Source organism: Phyllostomus hastatus, unplaced genomic scaffold (genome assembly GCF_019186645.2).
Source record: "Phyllostomus hastatus isolate PE091 unplaced genomic scaffold, TTU_PhHast_1.1 phas_scaffold_755, whole genome shotgun sequence".
Taxonomy (NCBI): Eukaryota; Metazoa; Chordata; class Mammalia; order Chiroptera; family Phyllostomidae; genus Phyllostomus; species Phyllostomus hastatus.
The window spans coordinates 3,699,760-3,718,706 of record NW_025334039.1 but is presented as its reverse complement, the minus strand read 5'-3'; the positions used below and the strand labels follow the sequence as shown (position 1 = coordinate 3,718,706).

The 18,947-nt window shown below is 53.0% G+C and overlaps 1 protein-coding gene across 1 annotated transcript in view; it reads right to left on the bottom strand.

Annotated features, from left to right (window-relative positions):
- Positions 1–13,475, bottom strand: part of NUAK1 (NUAK family kinase 1) — a 72,983-nt gene extending 59,508 nt beyond the window's left edge. The window contains exon 1 of the mRNA XM_045826408.1: positions 12,730–13,475. Coding sequence (XP_045682364.1) covers positions 12,730–12,984 — 255 coding nt within the window. The 5' untranslated portion in view covers positions 12,985–13,475. The remainder of the gene's footprint in view (positions 1–12,729) is intronic.
- Between the last annotated feature and the right edge of the window lie 5,472 nt (positions 13,476–18,947).

Sequence of the window (18,947 nt, the reverse complement as noted above, 5' to 3'; positions counted from 1 at the left end):
ACGTCAAACCAGGAAGCGTCATGCCCGGCGGAATGCGTCTTCACGCAAAGACGTCAAACCAGGAAGCGGGGAGCGTCTGCCGCTCGGAAGCGGTTTAGGGATGAGACGTGAGGACTCACCCAATGCGGACGCTTGGAAGGGGCTGGGAGGTAAGCTCTAGGAGAGCCAGAGCCTCACCCGCCTCATCGTCATCGCCACTCTCGCCCTGTCGCCCAGAGCAGAAGGGTGTCTGACTCATAGCAGGCATGCAACCAGTAGTTGTTGAATGAATCCTAAAACAAAAGTCGGAGCTTTCATCACGCAGAGAAGTTAGTGGAAGCCAAGGAAGGGACGTGTCTCGGCCAAGGTCACACAGCTGAAGTTGTGGTGACAACGTGGGGGAGGGGGAGCAGCTCCCAAGTCCCCTGACAACACCCCCAGGCTCGTAACCCTCTGTAGCCATTCAACATGGATTTTTAAAGATTTTTATTGATGGATTTATTTTTAGAGAGAGGGAAGGGAGGGAAAAAGAGAGGGAGAGGAACATCGATATGAGAGAGAAACACCCTTCAGCTGCTTCTCGAACCAGCCCCAACCAGGGACTGGACCCACAGCCCAGGCCTGTGCCCTGACCAAGGATTGAACCAGCAGCCTTTCGCTTTGCAGGATGACACCCAACCCACTGAGCCACACCGACCAGGGCTCAGCAAATTTTATATATTTTTATTGTATTCTTACGGTGTGCCAGGCACTGCACTAACACTAGGAGGACAAAAATGAGCAAGACACCGAAAAATTGAGATTACAGGACAAAGCCCCTCAAATTGCTGCATCACAAGCCTGAAGACAACTTTCTCGGAGCTTCGAGTCTGGTGCAATGGATCAAAGTGAATCAAAGCGGGAAGGTGCAGAGGCTGACGGGGCTCCGTGCCCTGTAGCCCAGCGGCTACAACCCTGACCCTGACGTTCGACAGCCCAGCCCTCCACCCCGGTTCCATGACCTTCAGGCGAGTCACTTGATCTACATCTCTCCTTCCTCGTCTGCAAAATGAATGTGCTAATAACAGACTCAAAGGGGAGAAGGCATGTAAGGTAGTCAGAACAGTGCCTGGCACACGCTCCTCACTCACTCACTGTTTCTTGCTACTCGGACTGCTAGAAAAAGGATCCTTCTACTCCAGACCTTCCTACACATTGGAGAAGGTGGATCCGATTAGTGGAGATTTCCACTCAATCCCTCCCCTTTCCAGGATTTCTGCTACCAGCTGCTGGCACACCCACACGCTGGGTCCCTCCCTGAGCATTCCATTTGATTCTGCCCAGAAAAGATATCCATTAACCTTGAGGAAGATGCGAAGGAGAGCTCTCCCTGGAGTGAGCGCATCACTGCCCTCCCTGCCTTTTCATCCAAACACATTCTCGTGCTGCTGGGCTCTGAGCTCAGCACGTCTGTCCGCCTCCTCCCTCCCGCTGCTTCTGCTACTTAGAAAAATTCACTTTCTAATCTACCGAGAACCACAGAAAGTAATTATGTTGCATCAAGGGCTGCTGAGAGTTTCTCAAAAGTTTGCTGGCATCTTTTTAATTGATACTGCGAGAGTCATGGCTACATATCCCTGTGCTCGATGCACAGATATGAGTCATGGGAGATTAAAACACACACACACACACACACAACAGGGAATCAGCCTCCTTAAACGCACCAGCAAGGAGGGGTAAGTGTGGACCACAAAGACAGGGATCTAGAAATGGAAAGAGGTAGGCACACTTTCTCCAAGCAAGAAGCAGCTGAGCTCCTTTGGGATGGAGGTCAGAGCTTGTTCTTTGTTGTCCCCCCAGGGCCTCCAAAGTGTCTGGCACCGAGGAGGAAATACCTGAGTAAGCATTTCTAAATGCGCTACCTGAGAGAAAGAGATAAAACACCGGCCACAATAAAAAAAAATAATAATAACAGGTATTCCTACTCCTCCTTGAAAAGCTGTCTAGGGTTGTAGCCAGGAGCTCAGGCAGGTGTGGACGTCACTCCTGCCGCCACCCCGGGTGACAAACAGTGTGGCTCTCTGTGACAAAGTGGGGTGGCGACAGCATCTCATAGGCTAGGTCTGAGGCCGCAGACAAGAAAGTCAGCGAGACGACGCAGACAATGAACTTACACCCAGGCCTGGCAAGTATAAAGCGCTCCCTACAGGTGAGTTTGATTGACTGATTGATCGGTGGGTTGATTTCATCTTTAAGGATGCAACAGATGTCAATATATTCGTGAGCCTATTCTTCCTTTTAAGAGGCTTCCAAAAACACCTCCTGCCCACCCTGGGGACAGGACCCCTCCCTAGTCTTCTCCTCATCCTCTGAGTGTTGCCGCCACCCCACCCAGCAGCAGGATGAAGGACCCAGGCCGGAGGGATGCTGAGTGGTCCCCATCACTGCTAAAGCCACTGGGAGAAAAAAAAGGTGCCTCCAGGAAGACCCGGAGGCACAGCTGAAGGCTGAGGCAGCCATGGGGCTCTGGCTTCATGGGGACCAAAAGCAAAGCCCCCCTCACACTAAGTATCTGAGGAGTGAGCAAAGATCCTTCCAGGCCACCCAGTGGCGTGGAGCTTGCACTCCTCTCAACCCCAGATAATAACAGTCAACAGGTACTGAGACCCGTCCACATGTCAGGCACTGTTCTCAGAGCACCCTCCCCAAATCCTTAGGGCACCCTAGGAGGTGGGTTCCACCACCATCACCCCATTTTACAGATGAGAAAACTGATAGGGTCTTTGAAAGCGAGCATTTTATAATTCACACAGAGCCTAGTTCAGAACCCACCTCCCAGGCGCGGTGTAAAAGGCCGTGTCTGCCTAGAGCCGAACAGGACCCGGAAGGACCGAGAGCGGGCAGAGAAGTCCTCCCCGGCGTAGCCCCACCCTCCATGTGGGAGACTTTCTTGGCACCAAACAACCTCAGCAGGATTCGAGAGCCCTACGTCCTCGCCCCCCGCCCGGCGGCAAGGAGTCCTTCCGCCCGAAAACCCAGGCCGCAGGAAATGCAGTCCGCATCGCACCGTTCCTTTCAGCAAATCCCATGGTTCTCTTCCTATGCCCGGCAGGGACTTTGGAGAACACGCATCTCAGCCCCTCCATTTACAGGTGAAGAGGGGGGTGTTCAACAACGGGGCACCGACTACGTGCGGCGCACTGTGCCCTGGCTGCCGGGGTGCAGACGGCGGGGACCCGGTCCTGCCTTTCCCCGGACAGCGCCTCCCTAGGACACGCAGAGAACGTTCTCTGTGGGCCCCACACTATTCTGAGCACTGGACGTACAGCCCCTTTGTCCTCACAGCCACTCCCACTTCACAGATGAGGAAACTGAGTCAACGCGGACCATCCCACGGTTACACAGGAGGGGGGGGGGGCACTGTCAAGCCCACGCAGCGTGGCTCCCGACCACCCCATGCACCCTTTTACAGTCTGAGACCAGACGGCCCACTGCCCCTCCACCACCCTGCCGAAGGCTGGGATCTCAGTGTCCCGAGGCACTTGGGGTGAATCATAGGTGAAATGACCAGAGCCAGAAAAGACTCCTTCTCATCTGCCGCCATCAGCTGTCTTTGTGGCTTTTGAGTCAGCTGGAGGAAATGGGGAGGGAATGGCTCAGACAGAGAAGCAGCCTCCCCCTTTTCACTGGGAGACTGCCCCTGGGCCAAACGGATTCCAGTCGCGCAGCACACACCCAGAACCGCTTGCACATGGCGAGGCGAGTCCCCTCTGTTCCGGGGGCAGAGGGGGACCCACCACAGGCCTCTTAGCACCTTCCCGCTGGAAACCACTTGCTGCCTCTTAATATCTCTAATGAGAGTAAACAAGTGGAATTCTTTTCTCCAGTTGAAAGGGCAAATGACGAGGGTGTTTCTTCCAGACACACGTTACCTCTGCACTCCAGCCAGTTTACAGTTCTCTAAGTGCTTGATTTACAACCCTGAGATAAAAGGTTTTGAAAATCTTGCAAATGCATCTGGCATCTAAGGCTTGCCCACTCTGCAGAGCTAGCTGCAGAGCTAGCCGATCGCCATGGTTTCTCCGACAGGGAGCTGGAGACTCGGGGAGTAGGAAGGCAACCCAAGGACGCAGAGCTTTGGGGAGCAGCCTCTAAGGGTGGGGAACAGGTTGCCTCTTCCTCTCTGGGCCCCCGGTGCAGTCGAGAGGCAGCAGGCAATGCGGAGGTCTCCACGGATGTTCTCATGGTGGTGAGGAGAGCGGAGACCCTCCCAAGAGGAGGGAGTTCCCGCGGTGCCGTCCCCACCGCCTCCCACCTTCACAGAATGCCTTGTCTCAGGACTGCTGGTGTGCTCTTCACATGGTCGTTCACTCATTCATTCGTACTCACTGACCACCTGCTACAGGCCTGGCACCAGGCTACAGGCCAGGATGCACTGGTAAGACCGTGCCTGGGTCTCCCTTCTAATGGGCGGGGAGGGCAAAGCGTATGTAGACAAATTATCAAACCCGCACAGTTTGTGTGCTCCGAAGGGAACAGACACGGGTCCGAGACACAAGAGCAAGGAAGAGGGGATTCAGGCACCCAGGCAGGAGCCTCAGAACACATGGACAATTCGGAGTTTGGCCCCCCGGCAGCCCAAGAGAGGGATGTGAGCAGGACAAGCCACGATCTAAGATAAGAATGTCACCAGGTACCAGATGCTGGTGCTTCTCACCAACATAATAATGCTGGCTCTATTTCTCAAGAGCCTACTATGCACTAGGCTCCAAGGCCTGGTTTGGAAGCTTCTACACCCCATTCCTCATGGCAAGCCCACCCAGTAGCCAGCAGCCGCCGTTTTTCTGGATGAGGAGACAGAAGCTCGGAGGGAACGGGCAGCTTGCCCAGGTCACCACGTTCCCAGGGAGCAGGGAGGGCTCGGAACCCCAGCCTGTCTGACTCCAAGGCCCGGATGTCTCCCTCCGCACCTCATTCACACACCCCCTCGCACCTTGCGTGGATAATTCGGGGTCTGTTCATTACACACCCCAGCCAACGGCTCAGATCTCAACGGCAGGGCTTATCGTAGTCTCTGGAACCTGCCACAGTCCTGGGCACTGCGGGAAGCGCGCACCAGATGCACCCAATTTCCTGCTAAAGCGACAGGAAAAGCATATCGTGTTTCTGATAAGAGCGCTGACGAAAGCCATCGCTCGGATGGGGACAAGTGTGACAGGCACCCAGCCCACCCTGTTCTCCCAGAGCCACCCGTCTGGTGGGAGCTGCTTCCAGCCCCGAAAGGAGCCTTCTCCCCCACCTAGAGCAAAAGGATTTTTTCTAATTTGTACACATGCGCCTTTTAAGCTAGTAATGGCCCTGGATGCATTTCCTGCCCGCCTACTGCGTGCCAGACACGAGGCTAAAGACTCAGCTACAGCACAGGAATCCTCTCAGCCACCCAGAAAAGGAGAACGGTCATGAGCCCCAGAGGAGGAGACAGATCTGCAAGAGAAGAGACCGGTGCCTGGCCCAAGGTCACACAGCTGTCAAGGGGAGGGCCGGGATGGGGGCCCAGGCAGCCTGGTTCCGGGGCACTCTCTCTTGACCACGGCACCCAGGACAAGGCTTTCCTCTTCCGACACAAAACGCGTGTGCGTGTTCTGTGGACCCACGAGCTGGAATCTTGGAGGCCTGATAGACTGCGGCCTCTTACCCCCTCCCCATCTTCCCAACACCCTCCCTGAGCCACAGTTGTTTTTCGTAACACATGTCCTGACATCTAATTCACATATCATCGATTCACCCACTTCAAATGCATAAGTCGGGGCTTTTCGTGTATTCCCAGAGGTGTGCCATCATCACCACCAGCTCTCCCACACTGTAATCCCCCAAAGAAGCCCCACGCCCATCAGCAAGCAGCCACTCCCATGTGCTCCCAGCACACCCCCAGCCCTGAGCAACCACTAACCCACTTTCCGTCTCGATGGATTTGCCTCGTTTGGGCATCTCGGAGAAATGGAATCGTACATTAGGCATGATCTTTTGTGACCGGCTTCTCTCACTTAGCATCATGTTTTCAAGGTTCACCCAGGCTGTAGCGGGTTTGGACATTTCATTTTATTCCTGAATAATATTCCAGAATAATATTCCACAAGTGAAACTATAGAAGTGATCATAAATACCATTCAGAAATAAAATAAACATGCCACAGTTGAGCCGCTCGCCAGCTGGTGGATGCTGGAGTTGCTTCTACTCCGGGGCCTGCGTGCGGGTGTCGTGTGGGCCCGTGTGCACGCTCCCCTGGGGGACCTAGGCGTGGCACTGCCCGGCGCTGGTTTCACGTGCGATTGCAAAGTTGACCAGGGAGCCTCGCCGCGGAGACAACATCTGGCTGCTCCTGGGCCGTTTCCAGAGAATTTTATCAATACAGCCAGACGCCCTTCCCGGGCGGGTCATCTGGCCCAGCCCCTCCCCTTCTGGGGCCTGGGATCTTCTCATTCCTGCACTGCACAGTGTCGTCTGGGCCAGTGCGATGATAAATGCATTCTTCTTTAAAGCAGATACTTCACAAATCATAACTTACAGATGCTCCGGGACTTTCATGTGGGAAAGACAAATGAGACCGTGCTGTCTGACTCCAGAGCCACTGAGGACAGGAAGCACGGCCAGGAGGCTGACAAGCCCTGGGTAGACGTCTCTGGCTGTCTGTCTGTCTGTCTCTGTCTCTGTCTCTCTCTCTCATGAGCACATGAAACAGAAGAAAGGGAATTTGTGCAGGAGAGGGCCTGCCTGGCTTTGCAGACTTTTCTACGTAACCCACCATTCATTTCCAGCCATTGTCTCTTCTTCCCAACCAATCGAAAAGCTCCTTCAGGTCAGAGACGATGACCTGGGTCAGTATTCACTTCAGTTCCATTCTACAAGCCTTTGTGGGGGACCTACTATGTGCTTGGCACTATGCGAGGCATTGCTAGGAGGCTCAAGGCAGTGAGTCGGGGCTTACCCACAGAGCGGACAAGACACCTGACTCAACCCTTATCTCCCGCTGCTTCCCAGGAGGAAATGATACCATGAAGACCTGGCGTGTGGTGTGGGGGCACGTCTGTCTGTGAGCAAGGAAGTGAACAGGCTGACCTCCTGAGGCCCCCCAGGGCTCCTAGAATCTCAGGATACTTAAGCAACAAAAAACTCAGTGTGCGTCCAGGTGGACAGTTCCCTGACCTGACTCATGAAAGCAGGCATGTGGCTCGACACGCAGCTAGTTTGCCAGAGGCAGACACATCTCTCTCCCCCAACACGGCCCGATTCTTATCTTCTCATACCTCAGCCCTTACGAAAACCTCCAGGCTGGCCTCCCCGCTCCGAGCCAGCCCAGCAGACTGATGGACTCAGGGCCCCACTGTGAATCACAACCCAGCCCCCAAGGGGAGGGAAGATGATCAAGGTCTCTGCGTTTTGGACGCTCCCCGGGTCCAAACCACAGTTCTCCTGCAGCATGTGACCTCTGGCAGGCTAGTGAACCTCTCTGTGACTCAGTTTCTTCATCTGAAAAGTGAGATCGTTACATAATTGGTAGGAGGGTTAAACCATTTTACATGTCCCTGGCATGTTGTAATCACTCCAGAACTATTCGCTGCTGCTGTTGTCATTATGTATTAGTATTACCCCATCCTATTTTATCCATCTAGCCCCCTCACTGGGTCCCAGCACAAACCCCGCATTACAAGCAGTCTGGCCGGCTCACCCAAGAATCGGCTTTCTGGCGGAACGCCCCATATTTCAGTCTTCTGGAGCTCAAATCAAAGGTCATCTTCAACAGCACTTGTCATCCCTAATCCTGCAGCATGCCATGACCCCTCCACTGTATTCCCTGCTGAAGAACAACAAAACCCTCCCCACCCCACCCCCCCACGCCCCCAGCCCTGCCGCCAGGAAAACCATGGCCCCATGGCTGGTCCTCTGGCATCAGGAGCGAAGCACCACACCCAAACCCAGAGGTGACCAGCTGGACCACGTAAGGAAGATTCTTCTCCACTTCTCTAGCGGCAACAGATTGCAGAACGGGCGGATGTGTTTGACACCGTCTCGCTGTGAGAGCCTGGGCAAGTTCCTTCACCTCCCTAAAGCGTCACTTCCCCGATCTGTGAAGCGGGTCCAACTAGAGAGAGTGCACCCCTCTTAGCATTGCTGAGGACCAGAGACTATATCTGTAGAGCAGACACATCCCAGACTCTCCCCAATATCAGCTGGTAGCAATAAGAGCACCAGGACTAACACGGGGAGGGGGCGTTCGTGGCCGGGATCAAACCCAATGAAATGAACTGCACTCCGCCGTGAAAATCACCTGGAATAATGGAGTCCTGTGCAGAAGGGGAGCCCACAGCCTGGCAACTGCTCGTTCTGCCTCTTCCACCAGACGGTAAGTTCTCTGTCTGTGTCCCAGCATTTAACATGGCGAGAAGCATATGGCAGATGGTAATAAATCTTGGTTGAACTGAGCAGAATTAGTTCAATATTTGTAAGTGCATTTCATCTTTGCTACTCGATTATAAGCTCTTTAAGAGTGAAAATCATGTCTTGCTCTAGGAAAGATTTATTAAATGAATGGTGGAAAAATACCAAATCAAGAATCGGGTTGCTTAGACGCAACTCAGTCACTTACGAGCTGTGCAACCTCAGAAAAGTCACTTAACGCTTCTGTGCCTCCCTTTTCCCACCTGCAGGTTGAGAAGCTTGGGCCACAGGGTTGTCTCACTCCCTGACAAGGAGGTAGGGTCTTTAGCTGCCATGTGGCCCCTCCGCCACTGTGCACGTGACAGCCACACACACCTTGGCTCAGCGGACCAGCCTGCTAATTCACCCCTCTGATTTGCAGTTTTCCAGGACCAGGCTATGAATAGTGGGGCCAATGCTTCACATGCCCCTTTCGGGTCAAATCAGTAACTCTGCCAAGTGAAGCTGGCACTCTGGGACCTGGAGGCACCTTCTGCCCACCGGTCCCGCCTCTCCCGTGCCAGGCCCCGCCCACAGACCTTTCCTCCTGCTTACACAACCCCACAGACAAGAGATAACACGGTGCTCAGGGAAAGCTGAATTTGGCCCTTGGCGGTGAGGGGATCACATGATGCTTCTCCCCAAAAACGTTGGCTTTGGTTTTGGCATTTTTGTCAATATTTTGTGCCACCTGAAGGCTCACAGAAAAAGCATGCCGTGTTAGAGCACCAGGGCCCACTCGACAGCCCTGCCCCAAAATGTAGCACAGCAAGAGTTACGGGATAAAGTCTAAATTCAAAGCTTTAGAAATACTTTCAGAACGTACGGAAGTCCGACTGCATTGGCTTCCTATGGGCGCGCTTCCCTAGCATCCCCTGATCAACCTGAAGAGTTGATTATTTCTTCTACCTCTCTCTCTGGAGGCTACAAGACTAATTGTCCCAAGCATCGATGCCTTTCTGATAGTTCTAAAACTAAACGAAAAGTTCAAGTGAGATGAGAAAAAAGAATCTGCTAAACAAGGGAACTAAAATTAGCTAGTTTCCTCCCTTTTGAGGCTTTCTATAGATAATTTTACTCAATGCTCACAAGTCCATAACCTCGGTACCATTGGTTGCCCATTTTACAGATGAGGAAGCTGAGGTTTTGAACAGCTACACAGCTTGCCCAAGATCACAGAGCTAGTAAGGAATGGGTCAGGATTCAAATGTAAGCCAAGGCTCTTAGCCTTTCTGCAAGGGTGCCTCAGTGTCAGTCCTGTCACTCTCTGGAAGCAGCCCCTTGGAGTCCCTGTCTCGTGGACTTGCTCGGGCAGTGGGCACTGAGACCATGTTTGGGATTGAAACGGGGAGGATGCCTGGACCAGGCGGAAGGCTGGTCCAGCCGACTCCAACTTCCTGCAACTCTTTTTGGGACCGCTTTTCACAGAACATAGAAGAACACGCCACTGTGTGGTGTTTTCTTCAATCCAGAAGGCCCTCCAGACGTGCCATTAAAAGCCACAACATTCTTGTTTTTAAACACTTCTCAGACACCGGAGCGCTGATTTCACAGCATCTCGCACAGCCTGACACCCGGCACGTGACTTCAGCCACTCTCGTTGTTGGCAAAGCAGCTCAGAGCCACTGCGCCTCGAGAAGGGCTCTAAAAGGTGTGGCTGCAAGTGAAGACAAAACATCATTGCAGAGTTCTCCCCGAAGATCGAAAGGGCAGAATCGAGACAGGGTGCCTCAATTCTCCGCAATTGTACCTTAAAAGCAAGTTGTGGCTGTTGAACGCATCCCTGGAGCCAGAGGGAAACTCCCAGTTTCAATGAAAATTTCTTGCTGCTCTTGAGAGATTCTGAGTCACAAAGCACTGTATGGCAAAGAAGAACTTACTGACCAATTTTATTTTTATGTTTGTTTTATTTTCTGTTCAGCCAGGGCCAGGGAATTTTCCACCTGACAATTCCTGTTTCTCACTTAAGTTCTTACACCATCTGCGAGCAGTGTGCTCAGCAGGGGCAGGACTGAAGGCCAAGGAGGCCTTCCCTTCACCCAACCTCACCCAACAGCTTTCCCATCCATTTAATGCAAGGCTTTCTTTCACCAGATGCTTTTGCTAACATTGTGAGATTATCTATCCAGGAGGGAAGCAGTTTGGGGATTGCCAGTTTCTGGGTCTGGACCTGCCACCAGATTCAAAATCTTTGCATTAATTTTTGAGTAAAATAAGAGATTGCGCTGAAATAAATAGCACAATGGGAAAGTGAACTAGGGCTGGACAATAACAGTAGGGCTGAAGTCCTGGCGGCTGAGAAATGAGCCTCTTCCGTTCTCAGGGCGCCCCCTAGTGGGTACTCGGCTAAATCCCGACGGAATGTTCAGAGTTTCTGCAAATAAAGGGAGACACCCACCGTAAGAGAAGGGCAGGCTCCCCTCTCCTGATGCAATCCCTCTCTCTCTCTAACCTACTCTGTGGGTCAGACAGCCAGACGAGTGCCTGGCAGGAGGCTCCAGTGAGCTCCGAAAGGTGTCTGCCATAACACAAGATTCCATTCTTTCCATTAGCGGCAGCTCCCCGGCAGTCAGACTTCTGTGCCCCCCCCCCGCCCCGCAGATCCCCCCACCCAGACACACCCTTACCACTCAGTCCCTCACACGCTCACATCCTCAACCTGCAGCTCCAACCGCGTCTGGTTTTCATTATTCCACTTTCCAACTTCCCAGCGCGATTCTTCAACAGCTATTAAGACAACACGAGCAAGAAGCTAAGCTTAGCTTTTGCTTATTCAACATCCAGCCTGGGGAATATCACCTCAGAATAAAAGCATGAATGAAGCGCACGTTTCTCAGCCTCTTCTTCCACAGACCGGCAAGTGTGCTCCTCAAAGCCATCTTTACAATTACCTCTTCTTTAAAGATTTTTCAACCTCCAAAACTGGCACCTGCCCAGAGTGAATTCTCAAACTACTTGCTTGCTATAGAATTTGTTTATTGGAGATGGTTTAAAATACATAATGTACGATGTCTCCAATTTCCAATTAACCTACGACATACTTTTTTTTTAAGCTATAAGGTAAAGTTGGATTAACCCAAACAGTGAAGCTTAGAATCAGGGAGTTATCCAGGTATCCAAATATTTGAGAACCGAGAGGCTGAACTTTCTGATCGGTGCCCCATTTTTTTTTCATAGAACAGTCCCTCACATATGCAAAAGAAAAACACCAACATCAACCTACCAATTCATTCAACGATTCATTTTGCTTTTTCCCCTCTGGTCATCTGTCAAGTCTATAGGCAACCCTGGGCCACAAAACACCCCCAAAAGTGCACGCAAGGAGTCCCAAAATTAGTTCCTGACTTTGGCACTCAAGGGATTGAAATACATCTGATATGTTTCAAATCAAAGAACCCTGTTAATTTTCTGCCACACACCACACAAAATCTTTCTGCAGCCGTCAGTCGCTTTGAGCCCAGTCCTCTAGCCACAAGCAGTGTGGATTTCAGGGGCCTGTTCTGCAGAAAGGAAAATGACAACAAACCACGTTGTGCCAACCTAGAGACCCCGAGGCACTCAGGGCGCTCTATGGGGGCTGTGCAAATGGCACTGGGACCCTGGCAGGGTTTCAGCTGTCACAGATTGGGGCAGCTGGGCCAGACGTCTAAAGCAATTGAGTAGCCTTGCAGCCAGGACCTGAAATGTAATTGAGTCTGCTCATGCCCTGGGCATTTCAGTCCTCCGAGAAGCCAGGCCAAAATGTCACAACCCTCATGCCTGTGGCAGCCTTTACTTTTGCTCCCTAACCTTCTCTCTGAAAAACAGGCAGGAGTCCAACCCTCCTTTGCAGCGACAGCAGCATCATGGTGATAGAGAGTACAAGTGGGAGGATGGAGGGGTCGCATTCATCTGCAGGACAGGGGACTTGGGGGACCGGCTCCAAGCTGAGGACGTGGGTCTGGTTTAGAGTTAGAGCAATAAGGCATTCCAGGGCATGGTCTGAATGCATACCCGCGAGGGAGACCCCGGCGGTCCCAACGTTGCAATGTGTTTGCAAATCATAAACACTACTTTGCTGCTGGGATAAAAAACCCCCAAAATATGCGCAGACAGGATGTAACAAGTGTTTCAGGAGAGAAACACGCCTGAGTCACGGGGAGCTTGAAGTCTGGGGGGAGAGTGAAGTCTGTCTGGGGGTTCCCGGGAAGCCCCCTCTCGGAAGACAGAGCCTCAGCGCCCAAGATCTCCCAGCTCCTGGCGCCCTCGGTCCCCAGCTGCGTCTAGCCCGCGCCCCCTGGGGTCTCCCCAACTCACCACTCGGCCAGAAAACCTCTCGGTGGCCCTCTTGACTTTGCCGTAGGTGCCTTTGCCCAGGGTCTCCTGCAGCTCGTAGCGATGCTTCAAGTTGTGCTTGTGGTGATGCCGCTTCACCCCGTGCGGCTTCCTGGGCTCCGGGGCCGCCGCTGCGGGGGCTGCAGTCGCCCCCGCCACCGCCTCCAGAGGAGAGCCCGGCGACCCCGGCACCAAGTCTTGACCTTCCCGGGGCGCGGGCGCAGCGGCCCCCTCCATGTCCAAACTCGGGGTGAGCGTGATGGAAAGGGCAGGACCCGGCACAGTGCTCTGGGTTTCAGGGTCCCCGCCGAAGGAAGTCGGGGTGCGCTCAGGGCCGCTCCCACAGCATTGGGGAGGCGGCCGGATCCCGCTAGGGCTGTGGCTGGGTCACTGGCGGCGGCGGGGACTGCACATCTGGCGCCCCCGGCGCGCACGGTCCGCGCACCGCCCACCAGCCGCGGCGAGCTGCGGAGCGTCGGGCGAGGTGGCGGCGGTGGCAGGAGAGGCGGTGGTGTTTGCAGGAGGGAGGGGAGAGGGGTGGCTCCGAGCGCAAGAGGGGGAGTGTTATGTGGGCGCCGCGCCCCCCGACCCCTCCCCTGGAGGACGGGCAGACGGGCGGGGGCGGGGCGGCGCGCTCGCCCGGTCCCGGGGGAGGGGGAGCGAGGGGCGGGGCGGCTTCCCCCACCTCACTGCCGCCACCCCGGCCTGGGGCCACCCCTAGCTGAGAGGGGGATGGGTGCGTGTCGCAGCTCGCCCTTTGTGCCGCGCAGTGTAGGCTGCAGGAGCGGCCAGAGGGCTTTATCCTCGCTCAGCTGAGACGGGGGTCGGGGGTTCCAAGCCCGGGCGCCCCCCGCCCCGGGCTCGTCCTCCGCAGCTACCGCGGGCCCTCCACTGCCGCCGACGCTGCCACCGCCGCCGCCTCCTGCTCCGGCCGCTCGCCCTCCCTTCTTGCTCGCGCCCGGGCGGCGGCTGCTCGCCGAGCCCGGGGGCCCGGCACCCGAGAGTGCGCCGAGCCGGGGGCCGCCGGGGCCCGCTCGCGATCCGGCTGGGGGCGCCACGGGCTCGGGCGCCCCTTCATTCTTTTAGGTGTTGCCGCGGCCTCCAAGCCGGAGCTGGGGAAGAGGCTGGGGGATGGGAGGCAGGGCTGGTGTTGGATTACAGGCGGTGAGTCACGGCCCGACTCCCGCCGCATGCGCACCCCTTCGCCCCGCCTGGGCTGGCACCCCAGCCTCGCGAGCCTGGGGGAGGTCTACCCACCTGGGGCAGCTGCGCGCCCCGGAGAACCCCAAGAAGAGGGCTTTGACTTGGTCCGCGCGACCTCCCCAAAGATAGAAGCAAGGGAGGCTCCGCGGCTGAACCTGGGGCCCGCCGCCAGACTGCCGGTCCTCCGTCACCATCCAGGACTCCGGCCCGCGCAGCCGCCTGAGAGAGGAGGAATGTTGGGGACGTGGAAGAGATGGGGCGCCAGAGGCGCCAGGACGGAGCTGGGCGCTCACCCTGCCCACCAAGGCTGCCTCCGATGGTGGGCTAACCGGGGCCCCCGTATGGAGCTGGGCCCGGGGCCTGCTGAGCAGGAGGCGACTTGCAGGCCTCTTAACCCTTGGGCCTTGGGACTTATCCTTTAACTAAAAGGGCCAGATCCTGGAGATGGTAACAGCGACCGTACCCCCCAAAGCTGAAGGTCAGAGAGAGAAGGCCTCCGACCACAGCAGAGCTGCACGCGCCTGCACACGCACCCCTTCTTCAAGAGGCAAGGGAAAATGAGGAAGAAAGCAAGAGAAAAAGAGGCCTTAGGGAAAAAAATTTTATAAATGGTGCGGTAGAGCAGACAGGGAGAGGAAGAGTGAGGTATGAAGAATGTCTGGTACGTTCTGCAGATCTCCCGTGGTTCTTTACTTGTTCTCCAGCGAAGGGGGCTGGGCCTTCCTGCAGCTCTCAGGTTCGTCCCTTCTGCATTCCTGCTGTCTTCACTCCTGCCTACCCCTATCACCTTACCCTGACTACTGCAAATGGCTTGTCCTCTCCACAAGCCCCCTGTCTGCTTCCAGGGTAATGGCCTAAAACAGGGCGGTCATCCCATCTTCCATGCCTGCTGCTGGCCACAGTCCAGTGCCTGGTCCTCTCATCTGTCCACGCTTCCCTTTGCAGCTCCACGTAACCCCTTTGCCCCTTCCTGCCTTCCCCAGGAGCACGCTAGTTGTTGCATTACAGAAACACAAAGGCCATGTTTATTCCATTCCTTTTCTGTCCTCCATACTTGCAGTGCCTGCCTGCCTCCATCCTGCAGCTCTGGTCTGCTTGGATGCAAAGTCTGCACAAGGTCTGTCCAAAAGTATCCAGCCATGTAATTTGAAAAATAGAGACATTTATTGAAGAAGATACAGGAAACATTATACGTAAGACCATGATACCTCAGTGATGCGTGAGCAGGCGCGTTGCTGTGATGAAGCTGCCAGTCACCAGTTGCCCATGGCTGCGGCCTTCTGAATCATCTGAATAGTTTCTGGGGACAAATGTTCAAGCTTAATGCAAAATTTGATGCAAATTCATTGGTCTACTCACTCAGTCACTTTGAATGCGATGGCCACACAGTACATGTGCCCACTCATTAGCATCTACCACCTTCACTGACTAGTACAGTGAAGGCGTCATTGTTCATTCATTGTTCGTCATTCCAGCCCACTCTCCTAGGCTGCCAGTTTATAACCATGTCACACAAACCGTCCTCGTTATATTAACAATGGTTGGACTTTTTCTGGACAGACCTCATAGACCTTGTGCATGTAGAATAAAGAGTCAGAGTGAGTCACGTAAGGATTGAGCCTGGTTCCCCAGTGAATAGGCTGTGAGACCTTGGTCAAGTGACTTAACCTCTCAGAGCTGCAGTTTCCTCTTCTTAAATTACGGATTACCAATCTGTTTTACAGGTAAATAGATTATGTCTGTTGTGGTCAGTAAAACTGTTCACCACATAATTTCTGGTTCTTTCCCTCGCCTAGGATGTGGTAGGAATCTACAACCCCAACCTCTTGAAATTAGATGTGGCCATATGCCTTGTTTGGGGTGATAGAGTAAGAGTATTGCTCTCGAGTAGAAACTTTTAAGATCCATTGGGCAAATCCCCATGTCTTGACAATTCTGAAAGTATAGTCTTGGCAATCCTGTCTCAACAACCATGGAAATACAGAGACAGAGCCTCCTCCAGCCAGTCTGGGTCTCTGTAAAGGTGGCGGAGCAGTCCCAGCTAACCTGCATTGGAAATGTAGTGTGAACAAGATTTTGGGGGGGGGCAGTGTTTGTTACAGCACCGTAACCTAGCTTATTCTGGCTGACAATGTTGCTCACAAGGACGTGGGACTTCATCAGCATTTGTTGAGTGAATAACACCAACCACAGTTTGGTACCATTTTATGACAGTAACCCCTTTAGAGGGGTTGTTGTGATCCCTGTTTTCAACGGAGAAAACCATACCAGAAAGGTTAAGTAACTTGCCTGTGATTACGCAGGCTGTAAATAGCAGCACCTGGCTTTAAACCCTACCCGTCCCATCCCAAACCTCCGGCTCTTCCTCTTCCACAGGCACTGTGCTGCCTTTCCTTACATGGGAAAGATGGAAACACCCCGTACAATGCCTGGCACACAGTCCTGCCCCTGCCCGAGCCCTGGGAGTTCCTCTCCAGACCGAATTCCTATAGCATTTATAATCTGAACCACAATGCAGCACAATGTTATCATGCATTGTATTCGAGTACTTTCCATAGATAAAGCTTTCCCTCCAATCCCAGACTCCTGGGTTTAGATAAAGCTTGCATTCTGGAGTCCGACTGCTCGGGTTCGAATCCCTGTTCTACTACTAGCAATTGACGGTCCTGGACGATTCTTTTCCCCTTCTATGCCTTGGTTCTCTCATCTGCAAAGTGGGGATGGTGATAACATAGATGGTATTAGTGGTGGTAACAATAATGGGTCCTGTGGGGTAGGTGTGAGCATTAAGGGATATAATATACACAATAAATCATGGCGATTACACTTAGTTTTCATCCTCCAGGGCTCCAACTAGAATTCGGGTAAATATGAGCAGTTTAATCACACTGCTTGTTTAGGCTGATTTATGGCTTCGGTCTGGATCTGGGACAGTTGTAGCACCTGCAGCTAGAAGTATGACATCCACGTGGTCCCACAACATGTACTACATAAGGCGTATTACACTTTCTATTTCCAAAGCAATTGAAAAGAAAGAAAATGCCCTGGCTGGTGAGGCTCGGTGAGTTGAGCAACCGAAAGGTCACCTATTAGATTCCCGGTCAGGGCACATGCCCAGGTTGCTGGCCAGGTCCCCAGTCAGAGGTGCACAAGAGGCAACCAGTTGATGTTTCTCTCACACACTGATGTTTCTCCCCCACTCTTTCTCCCTCCCTCCCCTTCTCTCTAAAAATAAATAAAGTCTTTTTAAATTTAAAAAAAAAGAAAAGAAAGAAGGTATGTTTGCTTCCTTGAGAAATCTTTGCTCAGAAAACCAGTAACAGTAATACTAGTTATCATTTATCTACTATCTACTGTCTTCCAGGACCTTTACAGGTATTACTTCTAATCATCATAAAACTGCCGCTTGGGTGTAAGGACCCCCATTTGAATACTGAGAACACTGAGTCTCAAGGTACATCATCAGGCAGCCAGCAACTGCCTGAATCAGAGATTGAACCCAAGTCTCTGACGCAAAGGCTTTGCTCAGAACTCTGTTCCAAGCTGCCTAACATCCCAGCTTACGCCAGTGAATGCCTGTGCTTTGATTGACACTTGTCTTCCACTTTTCGGGATGAGGCTTTGGAGAGTTACCAAAGATCGTGACACTTCTAACTTAAGTATGTTGTCTGGTAGACATTTTGCATTAAAGAGCAACCTAAGAAGACGCTTATCTTTCACTGTGGCAGGAGACTGCTAGCTGCCCACCGAAAACTCATGCTTCTCCTTTTATAGGAGAGCTGGTGGACAGCTGCTCAGCGGGTGCTACATTTCCCAGCCTCCCTTGCATCCAGGCGTGGCCATGTGGCTAGTTCTCTCTAATGGAATATGAGCAAAAGTGATGGACCCAGTCGAGGATGTTTAAAAACCGGTCTGCCTTCCCCACTTGGCCTCCCTGGAAGCAGAGGGTTCCGAGGCCCCAAAGGATGGTAGACTCACTAGACAGAAGCAGCCTGGGTCCCTGCCTCACCTTGAGGAATGAAGCCACCCTCTGATCAGGACATTGGATTGCTGCCAGAGTATGAAATAAACTGGTACTGTGTTAAGCCCCCGGAAATTAGAAGGTGTTTTTGTTACAGCATCAAGTACCGCCCTCACTAATACAGACAGCTTATGCTAAGTCACATTTACATACAAAAAGCAAAATGGAAGATTACAGCAACCACCTGCATCGTTGAAACCAAAAATGCCACTTTCATATTCACTGTCTACTTGCTTATTTAAGGAGAAAGCAGGTTGTTTGGAGCCAGAGTTTTTTCTTTAATTTTTTCCTCAGGTGCGTGCATCAGAGACCGAAGAAGAGGATTCAATGGCCATAAAGCAGTAAGAAACACATTTCCCCATTCAACAGTATCTCTTACTCTCCGACTGCACGCCAGCTCTCTGGGGCTGAGGGCATGCTGGGACGGGACGGACACGGTCTCATCCTCACGAAGCTCCAGCCCGTGGGGAATAAACACCACGCACAGCATCCAGCTGACCTCTGGTCACCAGACTTCTCGGGAGCACCCAGGCCATTTGGATGCGAAATCGATACCTAAAATAAAAACTTAAGTTTACTCACAAGTCAAAAGAGAAAGCTATGCGTCTCGCCATGCTAAGTGGCTAGAGAAATAGGAAGGATGATGGTTGGGAGCAGAGATCCCTGAAAGAAAACCACTGGGCTCAAACCCTGGCTCTACAACTTTTAAGCTGCGCATTCTCGGGCAACTTCCTCTTTGTTTCTCAGTTTCCTCATCTTTAAAATGGGGACATTCATAATACCTAGCTCAAAGGGTTTCTGTTGAGGACCCGCTGAGTTAATGCAACAAAAACACTAAAAACAGCACAAGATGGATGCTAGATCCTAACAAATGTTGCTGTGAATATTACTTGCCACCTCCCCCACTGGTATTCTGTTCTGTGTTTAAAAGGATACAAGGCAAGACCTTTTCATGGGGATTGATGGATGATGCCAG